At 47.9% G+C, this 15,000-nt stretch overlaps 1 protein-coding gene across 1 annotated transcript in view; it reads left to right on the forward strand.

Annotated features, from left to right (window-relative positions):
- The first annotated feature begins 2,466 nt into the window (after positions 1 to 2,466).
- Positions 2,467 to 15,000, forward strand: part of LOC106810565 — a 17,054-nt gene continuing 4,520 nt past the window's right edge. The window contains exons 1-2 of the mRNA XM_014813951.1: positions 2,467 to 2,488; positions 3,585 to 4,104. Coding sequence (XP_014669437.1) covers positions 3,657 to 4,104 — 448 coding nt within the window. The 5' untranslated portion in view covers positions 2,467 to 2,488; positions 3,585 to 3,656. The remainder of the gene's footprint in view (positions 2,489 to 3,584; positions 4,105 to 15,000) is intronic.

Raw genomic sequence — 15,000 nt, forward strand, 5'->3', positions numbered from 1 at the left:
AAGTGAAGAGGAGGGGGAGAGAGGAAAGGGGAAGGGAGGGGGAGAGAGGAAAGGGGAGGGGAGGGGGAGAGAGGAAAGGGGAGGGGATGGGATTCATCTACATCGCGTACGTTTAAGTTCACCCACCAGGTGTCGTGCCCCGCGGCGTACAGCGCGCCCTCGTGTTTTTCGCATCACCGCGAGATAGCGGGGCGAAGCTGCGTCAAGACAAAATAACGAGGAAAATATGATGAAGGAACGCCAATGAGGTTAGACGAAGGCCATCCACTGCTCGCGCCACATTGCCGCAACTACACACAGCCGAACATATGAGAAATCAAGAAAACCTGCAAATGTTATCGCAAGGGAAAAGCAAAAGGGCGTTTTTTATCGTGGAGACGTGACCCCCACCAGGCTGTAAGACTAACGTCAATACACACTTTCTTTCGTTGTATTTCGAGGTATGACCGTTTATTTGAGCTAGTGGCGAGGAAAGTTGTACTGACTGGTGTTGTAATACCCCCAACAACGTCTACGTATTTCTTTTGCCACCGACATTGCGAAGTTCGCTAGGCGGGAATCAGGTTTTGCTGTCCGGCGTAAAACCCGAACCATGGGCCATTATTTTCTGGCGCGAGGGCAAAGCTGATCTAAAAAAAAACATGCCACCAAGAAGCTAATGCGAAGAAGTAAGTGCTATAGGGTGTAGTCGACGTGTGTCTGTGTTTATGGGCACAGGTGTCGGCAGTACTCACCTCTATATGTATTTTTTATAGACTCCCGAGGGGTGCCCGCCTGAGAAAGCGTGAGATCGCTGCACCCGACCCGTCCGCGCATGCGCGAACTATCGCGGCCGTTATGGAGAAACCCGTAGATATGAATGGCAGACAATAAATCGTGTCGGTTGCCATGACCCGTATTATATCTTTTTGTCGCTAGCTTTGTTTGCAGCATCGGATTAAAACCTCTAAGGCTAGCTGACTGTACCAACAAAGCAGCCATTTACGTGGCAAGAGCAGCAGATCTTTACTTGATTTCTCGTTTCAAATTTGAAACAGGAATCGTTCTGCTCTGCTTATTCTTGGCGTGGCTACGGCGGTGCCAGTTATCCGTCTTCAACTAATCCTAGCATGTATTCCATTGTCGCGAAGTACAAGGGTAAAAGCCGTTTACATTTAGCACTTAGCTGAAGCGATGAAAAATGACTGAACGCGTCCAATATTTCGATTTACTCTGGTGGCGGGATATAGGTTTGGCAAGGATATCATTGGTTCCTGATCAGGAAGCGGGTTTTGTAAAAAAATCACGAAATAGCTAAAATCACAATTTAGCTGGTAAAATTTCGATGTACGGGGGAACGAATTCCATTCAATAAAAGCACTTTGTAAACCAAATACTGTTTCATTTCCTGGCAACATGAACACGGAGCTGCACGTATGAATTAAATTTGGCGAAGTACCACTGCTTAGCTTGCAAGTAATCGAAGAAGAGCCCATGAATAATTGTCCGATTACGTCTCTGTCTGTTCCTCGCAAATACAATAACATATCTACTTCCATTCGTGAATTCATAGCGAGCCGCAGCGTATGCCGCAGCAGCAGTCAGCACAGTCACGGGCGATGATCAAAAGCCTACGATCCTCTAGGGCTCTGCATGTGATTGTTCTGTCATCTGCCGTCTAGTATTCAACTGTAGCAAGGCCACGGCTTCCCGAGGTGTAATCCTCAACGCTATTACCGCAGCTGGACATCGACGCGTATAGCCCACTCCAAGCGCTTGATTACAGTTTCAACGCGGACAACAACGAGAGGGTGATAATTTACTACTGTTTGTTCACGGGCAGGGTAATTAAATTGAAGCAGCGCGCGCATCAAAGTGGCCGAGTACTGGTTTATACACTCGCGTTGACACAGCTTGACCTCCCGGGGATGTGCAGACAGATAGTGAGTGGATCAACGGCCATCGCGACGCTGTTGATTCAAACAGAGCACAACCTAACACGAGCAGCTGCTCTAGCTTCTGGACATCGCAGAGTTAAATATCAAAGGCTGTTTAGCGGTGAGCGGCGTCTTCGATTGAATGTAGAATTTAAACAGAAGCTGCGCTTGTGCGCTGCCGCGGGCGAGGCAGACTGCGGCGTGTAACGCAGTACGCTCGCAGACGCTCAGCGCGGTGCGTGCGTGTGTACGTGGGTGAGACCATCACGTCTACTCCTGCATGAGCATACGGACTGAGCTCGCCTATAGTCATCGGAGCGAAATTACCAGCCTATTATACGATTGTAATTGCCGTGCAAGCTCGCTGTACGATATTCAAATTTTTTTAGTTGATGAGTTTTTGAGTAAATGCATCAGTCATCAATGACGACAGATGGCAGACAATCATAATCACTGCGCTTAGTCAGATTATTGAGAGGACGGACGATGTTGTTAAGCTAATAGAAATAACCTTATGGCTCTAATATAATAGGTCTTGGTTATTTACATAATGTTAATCACTAATTGTTTGCGTAAGTACGATATTCTCAAGCAAATATCTACTGTTATTGCAGGATATCAATCATGAAATTCTGCGTAATGTACTTCCTGACTTCAGTGTTTCACTGTTGGTCCTAGTTTTAGATAACAGTTAAGAAAGCGATTCTTTTTCTTCGATTGTGTTATTTCAGTGCTTATATCGTCTCGAGGAAAGCTCGGAGGTATGTGTAAGGATCTGATCATTGGTGTGATCTCTCAGTGAGGAACACAGATTATCCCTGTGTGTCGGCTTTGAAACAAGCGTACACACGTGTTATACGCCGTTACGTGATTAGTGACCATTTGTTCCTATCGAATATAACGGGAAGCCAGTTTTAACTACGACTCTATACATGTACGGTGGAATACCGGGTTGTATTTATCAACATTTCAAGTAGCGCCCTCCAGCGGCGGTACATCGTTAGAGTGGTCAGCACGTGTGCGGTCGATCGCATCAGCTGGACACATCTTAATTGCGCATTAGGACCCGCTGGCCCTTAAGACGCAGTTAAGGTCGCTGTCGTGCACAGATTCATTGACAGCGCATCTATTTGTGCTAGCGTGGTCGATGGGCATTGCATGCGACTAGCCAGCTTCTCTCTATATGTGTACGCAGACAAACTCGATGCAACCTCGCGTAATCATAATGGTGAGATGATCAGTCGGTAATGGTGACGGCGAAGTTGCGCCCGCGTGTTAAGTGTGGAGATGCTTTTATGGCGGACGCGATCACGGCTTTGTTAGTCCCCGCCGCTACTCTCTTCCCCTTTTAGCTTTTATTCACGAATACTGCGTGACACGTCGATTCGAATGGGTCTGCTTGACAATGAAGTCATCACGGCACTGCTTAATTGTATTCGAAGAATTCGATTGGCGCGACTCGTCCGAGATTTCGTTTCATCATATATTCCGCATCCGGATTACGGCTGCGGGAAGTCTGGCGTGGTGGGGGAGTCACTGTTACAGCTATTGATCCGCGAGCCCCGATATACAGTATTCCGGCCCAACTACTTTTACAGGTTTACCACTAAACGCTTTACCGTCGTCTTCGAAGGCGCTATGGCTAATTGCTCTACGTCGTATTTTCAGAGCGGCTGCTAGGACTGACGCTTTCCGATCCTCTTCCAGTCGTCTGACGGCACGACGACGACAGCAGCAAAGATGCGCGGCGCGGCAGCACTACGTGCGAAGCTGGCCGTCAACTCGCTCTGGTCGCTCTGGTACTGCGTGCTCGTCTCCTCCATCACCGCCTACCTAGCGAAATGCAACGTGCGCGACTACGCCAAGTACCGACAGCTGTCGTGGATGCCGACGTCGGACGTCGGCGCCGCGCTGCACATGTACCTCGCGCTGACGGTGTTCGCCGTCGTCATGCTACCCTGCTTCGTCGTCGCCGCGACGCTGCTCGTCGGCAACATGGCCAACGACGGAAAGACACTGGGTAGGAACGTGAGTCTGCTGGGAGACACGCGCCGCAGCAGGGCGAGCTGGCTGTGGCGCTACACGCTGCCGCCGTCGCACGTCCTGCACGTGCTGATGGCCTTCTGTCTGCTCATGGCGAAACTCGTGATGGACGGAGAGCTCGTACACCACGGCTTCCTCAGACTCGGTGAGTAGTTCAGTGAGGACGCGTCCGTGACGTCGCCATCGCGACCACAGACTGCCGTGAGTGGGATTGACGAACCTAATAAATGAATGAATGATAATGATGATGATGATGATGATGACGACGATGATGACGACGGTGAAGGCAATGACGAAGACGATGATGTCAACGACGACGTCGACGATGAAAGCGACGATGATGGCGATAACGAAAACGACAACGACGACGATGCCAATAATAATGATGATAATGATGATGATGACGACGACGAAGACAATGACGATGACGACGACGAAGACAATGACGATGACGACGACTACGACGACGACGATGGTAATGGCGATGATGATGCCCTTAACGAAGACGACGACGACAATAACGACGACGACAACGATGATGATGATGATGACGACGATGATGATGATGATGACGACGACGGGGAAGGCGATGACGATAACGATTGCAATATTGAATTTTGCACATTCGTGACTCTGCCGCGGCACTGCGTTGTATTTTCCCGCAGTTATTCGCGTTTATGGTAACGGTTATTTCGGTGCTCTCCTCGTGCTCGCGTTCTGCTTCGCGTTCTGCAGAGATATCTGCATGGACAGCAAAAGCCTTCGCTGTTTTTGAAACCACTGTATTATGAATAGCAGCAAGCGATGCAACGGTTGAAAGAGATACTGGAGTAGTTAGAGCAACCTTAAAGGGTAGGAAGGAAGGTGACTGTTTAAAACGGAAGGTGTATTATTAGACTGCGCGTTTGAAATGTGTGGCAAACACCCAAAAAACGCTGACGAGAAAACACTCGATACATTTAGCTCAGTCGAAGTGAGTTTATAAAAATGTAGACGAGCCAATAATACCACTAAATGCTTTCCGAACAACCTTGTAGAGTCACAGAAGTAAGTCTTCTTCAATGACTAATCTTTAGAGTTAGTGAAGACTAGGCCGTTTTTATATAAATATCATTTTAACTCACAAAACACTGGATGTTAATTGCATATATCTACGTACTCAACGCAACCAGGCACGCAACCACGTATGCGCGCAAGGGCAGTCTAAAGGACGGTCGTACGAACGCATACTCCTATATACATACACATGCTCGCGTGGATACACACGCCCCCGCGTACGCACGCACACACACACACACACACACACACACACACACACACACACACAGATCTGGTGTTCACGCGCGCGCGGGTTTACGCGGGGTTAGAAAAGCACGTAGTTACGGCTTGTGTAGATGTGGTAAATGATGTACATACACACACACCCTGTAGCCCTATATATATATATATATATATATCAAATTTGGACTCGTATATGTCTTTAAAACAGTTGACGCCCACGATTCCCCAATTCATATCGAGGCCCTACCATATTTTCCTATAAAAAAGCGTGTTACAGACAAAGGTCTACGTGGGTGGCAGCGCCCCACAGCACATCCCGGTAGCTGGAAGTTGTGCAGTTGTCACAAACTGTTAGAGCAGTCTTCTCCACGCACCCGTGATACGTACTCTCAGATGTACGCTTCATTTGTTAAACCGCACGACGTGCTGCGATCGTGCTGAGCTACCCAGACGGCTCAGCAAGCTACGGCCGAGTGCAGGTCATAACCGAAATCAAATACTCGCTAGACAAGTCCCACATCCGGCCGCGCTAACACGGATCGCATGGTGGTTGCCGGCGAGTGAGACAAAGGGTCTTCGGGGGGGATTGAAAAAACCAAGATGTGGTCGGTTGCCGACTTAGTGTGTGTGTGGGGGGCGTGTGTGTGTGCGTATGTGTGCGTGTGTGCGTGTGCGTGTGCGTGTGTGGTGCGCGCGCGCGTGTGTGCATTCGTGCGTGCGTGCGTGTGTGTACGTGTATGTGTGTGCGCGCGTGTGTGCGTGCGTGCGTGCGTGCGCGCGCGTGTGTGTGAGTGTGTGCGCGCGCGCACGCGCGTGTGTGTGTGTGTGGTGTGTGTACGTGCGCGAGCGCGTGTGTCTACATCTGCGCACGGCAGCTTGTCTCCAGGGACACAGCAACTCTGCAGCTAGCCTTCAGCAGGCGGCTGCCTCGCCTCTCCGAATACCATCATGCACTATCCCGGCGCGACCGCGAAGAGCAGATCCCATTTTTTAGTGAAAATAAATCATGTTATAGCGCATCCGGCGCGTGTGTTTGTGTACGCGAAAGATCATCGGGACTTTTTTTAGTCGAGCGTTGCCTCGGCGATAATGGCAGCATTTGCGAATTTGCACATTCTAAGACGATACGGTTAGTAGACAAAAAAGAATCAAGCGTTAATTCTCGCTATGACCCCCAGCGACGTATATTACCACTAACGCACATATAAATACTGCAGAAGTCGTGGATGGATTGTTTCTAAACGTCGGTAAATAACGCGAAATGGGGTTATATTGTCGCATACGCCGAGGTAATACGATTGACATACGCAGAGTATTATACTCCGTGTAATCTCTTACAAAACGACACGGCTGCGCGATAGTTACTGTAAAACGACGAATACTCGGCTGAATCCGTGACGTAGAGAGGCTTATAGTTAATATATTAACGCTCGCGAGAGTGAATCGAATAGCAATGATGATGTCACTCAATGAAGCCATATTCCTATGGCCTCCATGTCGGCATAACCACGCGATTGCCGCAAGACACTAGGCGGGATATAATACGATAATCGCCCTGCATGGCGTAATCCAGGGCAGGCTAGCTAGGATAACCGAGCTGCCAGTTATGGGCGCATCGGAAGCGTTGGAAGCACGCGTCATTGCCACGTACGCCCCCTGTCCACGCGCGTTCTTTTGTCTGCTCAGCGCCACGCGTGCTATCTAACGTAATCGAATGTATATATTATGTGCCGTCGCCTCTCGTGAGTCTGGCTGGGCCTGCGTCTGTCGACCGCTTGCGCATAGAAAATAAACAGGCACTTCTTTTCGGCCCTAATTATTTCTCGCACAGTGTATAATAACGACCAACGAGTTGGAGTATTTATGAACTCGTTGGCTCCTAAAAACCCCACGTTGCTTTTCTTATCGAGATATTTCAACAAAGTGTGTGTGTGTGTGTGTGTGTGTGTGTGTGTGCGTATATGGTTGCTGTCAGACCGACGTCTCCACTCCTTACAGGGCGTGCCTGCATGAATATGATCCGCCTATGGTGGCATATGCTGCGCAAGTGGACCAGACCTCGCCTCGTGGCTCGCTAGCAGTAAACGTTTTATACGAGGCCGATCTAATCATATTGTAGGGCACATGTATGGCTCGCCCTCACTCCTCTCTTCTCATAGATATATGGCTGTAGGCTTGTAGCCCCAAACTATTTTATATATCGCAATAGTCTGCCGCGAAAACATTCTTATAATATTTATATGGCTGTAAACTGGTATGCAGATGACGACGGTCAGAGGTCACGCTTGTATTTTCCTAGGGGCGTATGATGAGATATTTTGTCTATAAATATTGTCTGCCGCGTGCATGAGAGAGAGACGAGCGGAATTCGTGCTCGTCGTGTCCTCAGGCAGCGGTCAGCCAGATGACTGTCCAGATGGCTCAGCAGTAAGTCCACACACACACAAACACACACACACACACGCGCGCGCTCGCGCACACACGCACACACACACAAACACGCGCACGCACATACACACACACACACAAGCCACACACATACACGCACGCTACGCACGCACGCCACGGGCATGCACAGCCCACACACAACAAACACAGGCATACCGCACGCACGCACGCACGCAGCGCACGCACGCACACGCCAACCACACACACACACACACACACACACACACAGCACACACACACACACACATACAGCACACACACACAACACACACCACAAACACACACACACACCACAGGCTACACACACACACACACACACACACACACACACGAGCATGCGTCAATGATGGGAGGATGGGAGACTACGCCGTTACATAAATAACCGGAAGGATATTCTTGGTTAGGATCCCGACGAGGAGGGGCGCTATATATCATCTCTAGCATTAAATTCGCCGTTGCAGCGATCGTAAAATCCATGCACGGGGCCCGCAGTTGGGTTTCAGAATACTGATTACTCTCATACGAACGCGACGAGGCGGGATCGGAGACGGCCGACGTGCCATGACGAGCGTTCGCCACTACTGTGACCGCTATAAAAAAAAATCACTGTCGTTCTTCAACGATTTGCTTTACGTCACCGGTTATTATGGCGTTGATATTGCGTTGGTTGTTGGCTACATGGCTGTTTCGAAACTGCTGCTCCAAATCGCCATTTATCTGCGGGCAACGCAAACACCGCGAGCTCGCCCGCTTCTCGAGTTTTCTCGTGATTGAAGCCATTAAAACTAGTTTATTTCTGCCCGCTCCGAGCTGGGGAATTTCGCTGGATTTCAAAATACCAGCGGTGCAAAATGTGCTCAAAATTAGCCGGTTTTTCTGTTGCTTTAAGCAACGAAGGAAGTGCAACGAGTTTGCGCAGACTCGTGCATTTTCCATTTCCTGGCTTGTTGTCGGACAAAATTGGGAGTGTATGTTATTCAATACTATTTACTTCAGCGTTTTCTATTTTCAGCAAATCGCATCTAATCGTTTGCAAGTTGCTTGCCTATTTGAGGTGTTTGTCTTATATACTAATGAAAGAGTTGCCCGTTTTAGAGGTTATATTGCATTAATTGGCTGTGATACCGTATATTGGCAATTATGATTGCCATATCATAATTGAGACTTTCATGTATATTCTATGGAACCAGTCATGCATACAGCATCGCCAAAATTTGCATGGAGAAACTACAATGTTTATGACCTCCGACAACGTTGAAATGCTTGAGTTATTGCCCTAGTAAACGGACGAATCATCGATATATGAAAACTATGTCTGATAACCGAAGGGACATCTAATGTAGCAATAATTAATGTAATTTCATGTAAATTAATAAAAAATAATGTAATTTCTTGGCAATGCTCATACACATAGCGAGTTGTCATCCATATATATATATATATATATATATACTGTTTCTCCGCTACGCTGCAACCTTTTTTTACTACACTACACCGTTTCTCTACTAACTTTTTTGAACATAATAAAAAATAATGTAATTTCTTGGCAATGCTCATACACATAGCGAGTTGTCATCCATATATATATATATATATATATATATATATATATATATATATATATACTGTTTCTCCGCTACGCTGCAACCTTTTTTTACTACACTACACCGTTTCTCTACTAACTTTTTTGAACTTTTACGTGTGAGCTGCAAGTAATATACTAATGGCCTATATAACAGCTAGTAAACCAGCAACAGTTACGGCTTCATAGTCGCCCGCTACGCGGTACGTTGCGCGGTAGCTAAGGCAAAACTCGTTAAATATGCATGCGCAATAAGAGAGCGTAGTTTTCAGCTGGGAATCGTTCGTCAGACGTAGGAAGCTATATTCTCCGTGATAGCGGTCTCGGCGGAAAGCCGTCGCATGCCGAGTGATAGACTCGGTGCCGAGAACAACATCGTGTATACGTATCGTACGTTATACGATCAACTACTCTATACCATCTTCTTATAATGAAAAGTCGTCGAAAACCTGAAGGCAAGGCAAGTGCGGAATAGTTATTAAAGTTTTGAGTTGGCGAGCCCTGCTCCTATAATAATTGACTCCAGCTCATGTCGTCTGCATTATTGGCGTTCCATTTTTGACTCTCACCGTTGGAATCTCCGACAGATGCAACGGACCCAATTTCTTCATCAACGCGCTCATTCAAAATAACCAGCTAAATTGTAACTGTCTCTAAAGTAATGTAACTATGTGGGATCGTTTAAAAATAACAGGTTAAAATCCACACCTGTCCTTCTTTAGGTGCGATTACACGCACGTATATAAATCCGTCTACAGACACATCGCGTGGCGCTTATGTCGCAAGAGGAATAAAATCAGGAGTGAATAATAATAATAATAATAATAATAATAATAATAATAATATATTATTATTATTCACTCCTGATAAAATCCTACGCGAGTTTCTACTTTGCGCCGATCCTGTATAAGCTATGCCTCATATAATCGTGTAAGTGCACCATATACCAGATTTATATCGTAGTCGATGGGAGCAGCAACGAATGCGCGCAGAATTAGTGCATCTAAAACTTATAAATAGCATTTTTACCTAAATATAGGTACGAAATAAAACCAAAACCAAGCGTTTGTAGGAAAGCACCGGCTTCACAGATAATATATATTAGTTCGCGACACGGCATGCAGTCACCATAAATCACAACAGACACATATTGGTGATCGCGCGGTAATGCACCTGCGTTATATTAGTAGACCGGATTTGTTGACGCCAAACTCGCAGGTAGAGAGGGACTCGGCTCTCATCCTCTAGGCAGCACGGTCTAGTTTTCACCAAGCTCCTCCACTCTCTCCTAGACACACTCGTCCGTTTCTCCGTCTGCCGTGATATCCGCACACCAAGCCGCTTACCTACCTTCTCGATTTCTCCCGTACCCGCAAGTATCCCCCGCTCGCATCTGCTGCCTGCCGTTTCATACCCGACCGAGCGTCACCGAGAGCAGCCGCAGTAGGCACGGTCTAAGGTACGGCATTATTGTTCTTCGGTTATCTCTCTGTAAGCGTGTGTAGCCATATGTCTAGTTTTCTGTGTAGTCTGTAGTAAAGAGTGTATTTCGTCGTGCAATAGAATCAGCGGAGAGTAGTATCCCATTTCTGAGTTCGTGTTATCTATCAGTCATATCTTATCTATCTATCGCGGACGCTATCGACGCAACCTGTCACTACCCTACGGAACGGGTGCCACGGGCGCACCTACCAAACCGTAGAGCCTGGGGAGCGGGAAGCTGAACGGCTTCCTTAGACGTTTCGCATTTGTTTTCGTAAAAAAAAGTCCGGCTTATTTTTTTTAGATATATGAGAAGCGCTTCTTGCGCTCCTTGTTTACGAGATGATGATGCGAAGAGGTTTGCTTTGAAGTGGCATCTCGGTCAGCCTCGCCACTGGTCTCTACACTTTAGGTTACGGACTGCACATGCCATGCGTGCAGTCCTTTGATCAAGTGGCTGCATAAACATTTTCGGTTTTTGCAACCCTTTTCAAACATTGCCGTACGTCAACGCCATAAGCGAAAACAGCTCGGTTGCGTTTCGCAGCTCCCCCGCAGGAAAACACACACGATATGCCGGAGTGGTCTAATTGCATTCCTCGGGCTCGGCCGCGCAGGGCATGCCGGGATACTAGCAGCGCGCGAGAGCACGCACTAAATGCGGCTACTGTGCAGACGGCGTCGCGACAACCGCTGGTGTAACAGCGCCGGAAACAGCGGCAGTGGAAACAGTAGCCCGCTTAGAAGGCTGTAATATACATATTGACCACACAGCCGGGTAACAGTATCTCCGGTGTGGGGGCTTGATTGCCTGGTCAGGCCGACTTGACGCGCGCACTGCACGTACGCCGCCCCAGCTGCAGCTCGCTCGCTCGCGGCATCTGTACATGTTCCCGCGTTTCCCCCTACGGACCGGGATTAGCGATTTCGCTAACAGCGAAACACGGCAATCATTTTTTAGAGCGGCCGGCCGTCGCCTAACGCAATTAATTAGTAGACATCGTGGGCAATCAACGACGTGCGCGCGCGCAGGGCCCTCGGACCTAGCGCGCTGGCTAGCCGCAATCGAACAGAATTCGCCGGAAATGCTTTGAACCACAGATAGTGCGGGCGGCGATGCTTTGAGATGCCACAGATTGCCACAGATGCTTTGAACCACATAAGATTGCGAGCGCGCGCGGTGCTCAGTGGCGTTAATTTGCGAACAGCAAGCATCGCGTGTAGGCGAGAATGCAGACACGGGCCTGTCAGGGGGGAGGGGGAGGCGTGTGAGCGTGCATCTTTATCGACTAGCTCTCCGGTGAGACGTCTATATATGCAACCAGCCTGGATCTGGTGTTCACGCGCGCGCGGGTTTACGCGGGGTTAGAAAAGCACGTAGTTACGGCTTGTGTAGATGTGGTAAATGATGTACATACACACACCCTTTAGCCCTATATATATATATATATATCGACAGGCTTCCATGGCTGCGGTTCAGCCGTGCCGAAAGATGAGTTCCGGATTAGGTATGCAAATTAGATGCACGCTATCTCGTTGCCGCCATGTATAATCACGCAGCAGAGTTTTTTATTGTCGCTATTTCGGCGGAATGGGTACTGGCTACTATAATGTTTTAGCATCTTTGTCGCAGAAGAATAGAAGTGGCTTCTATGAGGTTGCCGCTCATGTGTGCGTGTGTATGCGTGTGTATGCGTGCATGCGCGCGTGTGTGTGTGTGTGTGTGTGTGCGCGCGCGCGTGCGCGTGCGTGTGTATTTGCGTGTGGGGTGCGCGTGTATCTTTTGCGTATATGCACGTGTATATGTGTGAGTGAATGTGTGCGTGCGTGTGTGCGTGCGGGCAGGCATGGGGTTTATGCGTTTGCATATGACTATGTACGGTGTACCACGCATATAATTATAATTATAGACACATTATATACATGATGCAGGATATTCGACTTCTAATTCCGATGTATGCATGGAGTCATTATGCTAAAAGTTATTATTAGTTTTATTTATGTCGAGGACTGGGAGGATTAGCATAATATACATGATAACACCGTCATAAATTAAACCTGACAGGTGACAGATTATAGTGCGTGCGACCCGGATATTCCAATTCAACAATTTCCCGAAGGCCATGGGAACATAATAATTCTACCATATAAATTATTATTGTTATTACGATTGTAGCTCAGTTCACGGCGTGCCTTCGCAACGTGCTACTGTACGTGCTGGGTTCTTTGACTGTACGTGCTGGGTTCTTTGACTGTACGTGCTGGGTTCTTTGACTGTACGTGCTGGGTTCTTTGACTGTACGTGCTGGGTTCTTTGACTGTAAAGCATATGACATTGTGACTCCGGGCGGGCGTACAGATGAAGACGCGAAAACGCACGCGCGGCACCTTGCATCGTAGAAAGCCCGAGGCGGACAAGAGCACGTGATTAGGGAATCGTTGTTAGCAACTTTATTTGCAAGAATACCTCCAGGAAAAAGCGAAACGTAGTCGCAGAGCAGAATCCTCAAACGTATAGTAAATAGCAGAACGTGGCGCTAACTCCAGTCGTGTATAAGTTTCATTCATGCATTTCTAAAGACACGGGGGGGGGTGACTGCAACATAACGGTACAGTCACACTCGTAATCAATCTTCAAATACACGACGTGTGCTGGTCTCTCATATCACGAGCTTCGAATGCCTATAGTCACATATACGTTCTCACATGTGAAGCGATACGGTGCTAACTGGTTGAGAAGAGGAGTAAGATGAAATGCTCTTACCAACTAGGCTACGGAACAATCGAAGTGATTACTGTATCGGACATATAATTGTACAGAGAGACTGTACTAGGTTATGAGTCTAACTAGTAGACCATATATCTATAGGAGTGTAGATGAACACAGTGGTAAATTACGTAGAACAGTGAGCTTCTGTTAGATCGACCATCATGTATACCAGTGATTTCACGCTAAGGTCGTCAGTCATTGCAGCATGCAAAATGTATTAATGTGGTATAGTTCTGTTTAGCCGTGATTATTTGTCCGATCGCGCATAATTAGCGCAGAGATTCCCAGCATCAGTATCCGTAGCATTATTTCACATGCACAGCTAAAGCGATCGGGTGGCGTTTTCGATTGATGATCAAATACATATTCATGAAAGACGTGGCGTCGTGGGTCACTCCCTCATCAAATACGCAAATGTCTTCGTGAGATCCACATCCTTGTGTATAATCCCAATGACGCGGGCAGACTTTCTACGGGCGTAGTTGCCCGCTGTATAGTAGCAATAGTACGCTCATTAGCCTATGCATGCGCTCGCGTGGATATTGAGCCGATGAGTCACACGTAAAACCTAAAAACTCATCCGCTGCGCCTTAGCAGCGGGATACGTACGCGAGCATCGTGTGCCGCGCCCACGCACAGCGTCTCCGCTGATTTATGCAACAAAGTTCCAGGGTTTAATAATTAAGCGGCGAGATTTTACCACAGACACGCTCTACGACCGAGCAAGCCACCCACAGAAAAAAAAAGCCACGAGACACTGGCGTACGTGGCAGTGATATAAGTCCTAATAGGCCAGATGCATAGAGACGGCTTGCGCGCGCGCGCTTCTAAACAAAATATCATACGATACTCCCAGTTGTTCGACACTTTATCTTGATCCGCATCCGACGCGTGTTCCGAACATGTCTTACGTACACATCGGTTTTCGCGACGAACCCGAGATGAAAGCAGCAGGCACGCACGTGGCGTGCACATTCGACACCTTAAGATAACGTAAAGATAAGCGTATAGTCTTTGTCCAATTAGTGAAGCGCCAAGCAACCCGGGTTTCGTCGTCTCATAACAAAGATCAAATGCATGAGTTGTTATTAGCGTAGTGTATAGGTGTGCGAAATAATTCACCAATTCATTAAACTATTTGCCGATTTATTCGTCCATTTTTTATCCATTCATCCATCCGCGCCCATCCATCCGTCCGTCCGTCCGTCCGTCCGTCCGTCCGTCCGTCCGTCCATCCGTCGCACGGCCATCCATCCATCCATACCATCCTCCATAACGCATCCATCATCCATCATCCATCCATCCATCCACCATGCCATCCATCTCATTCAATTGCATTCATCCGATCCATTCATTCATTCATGCGTCCCGTCGCGCCGCTGGTCCTACCGTCAAATCGTCCATCGCATCTATCCATCCATCCAACCATGACCATCATCCATCCATCCATCCAATCCATCCATCCATCAGCCATCGCA

The sequence above is a fragment of the Priapulus caudatus genome, unplaced genomic scaffold (assembly GCF_000485595.1).
Source record: "Priapulus caudatus unplaced genomic scaffold, Priapulus_caudatus-5.0.1 Scaffold454, whole genome shotgun sequence".
Lineage (NCBI taxonomy): Eukaryota > Metazoa > Priapulida > Priapulimorpha > Priapulimorphida > Priapulidae > Priapulus > Priapulus caudatus.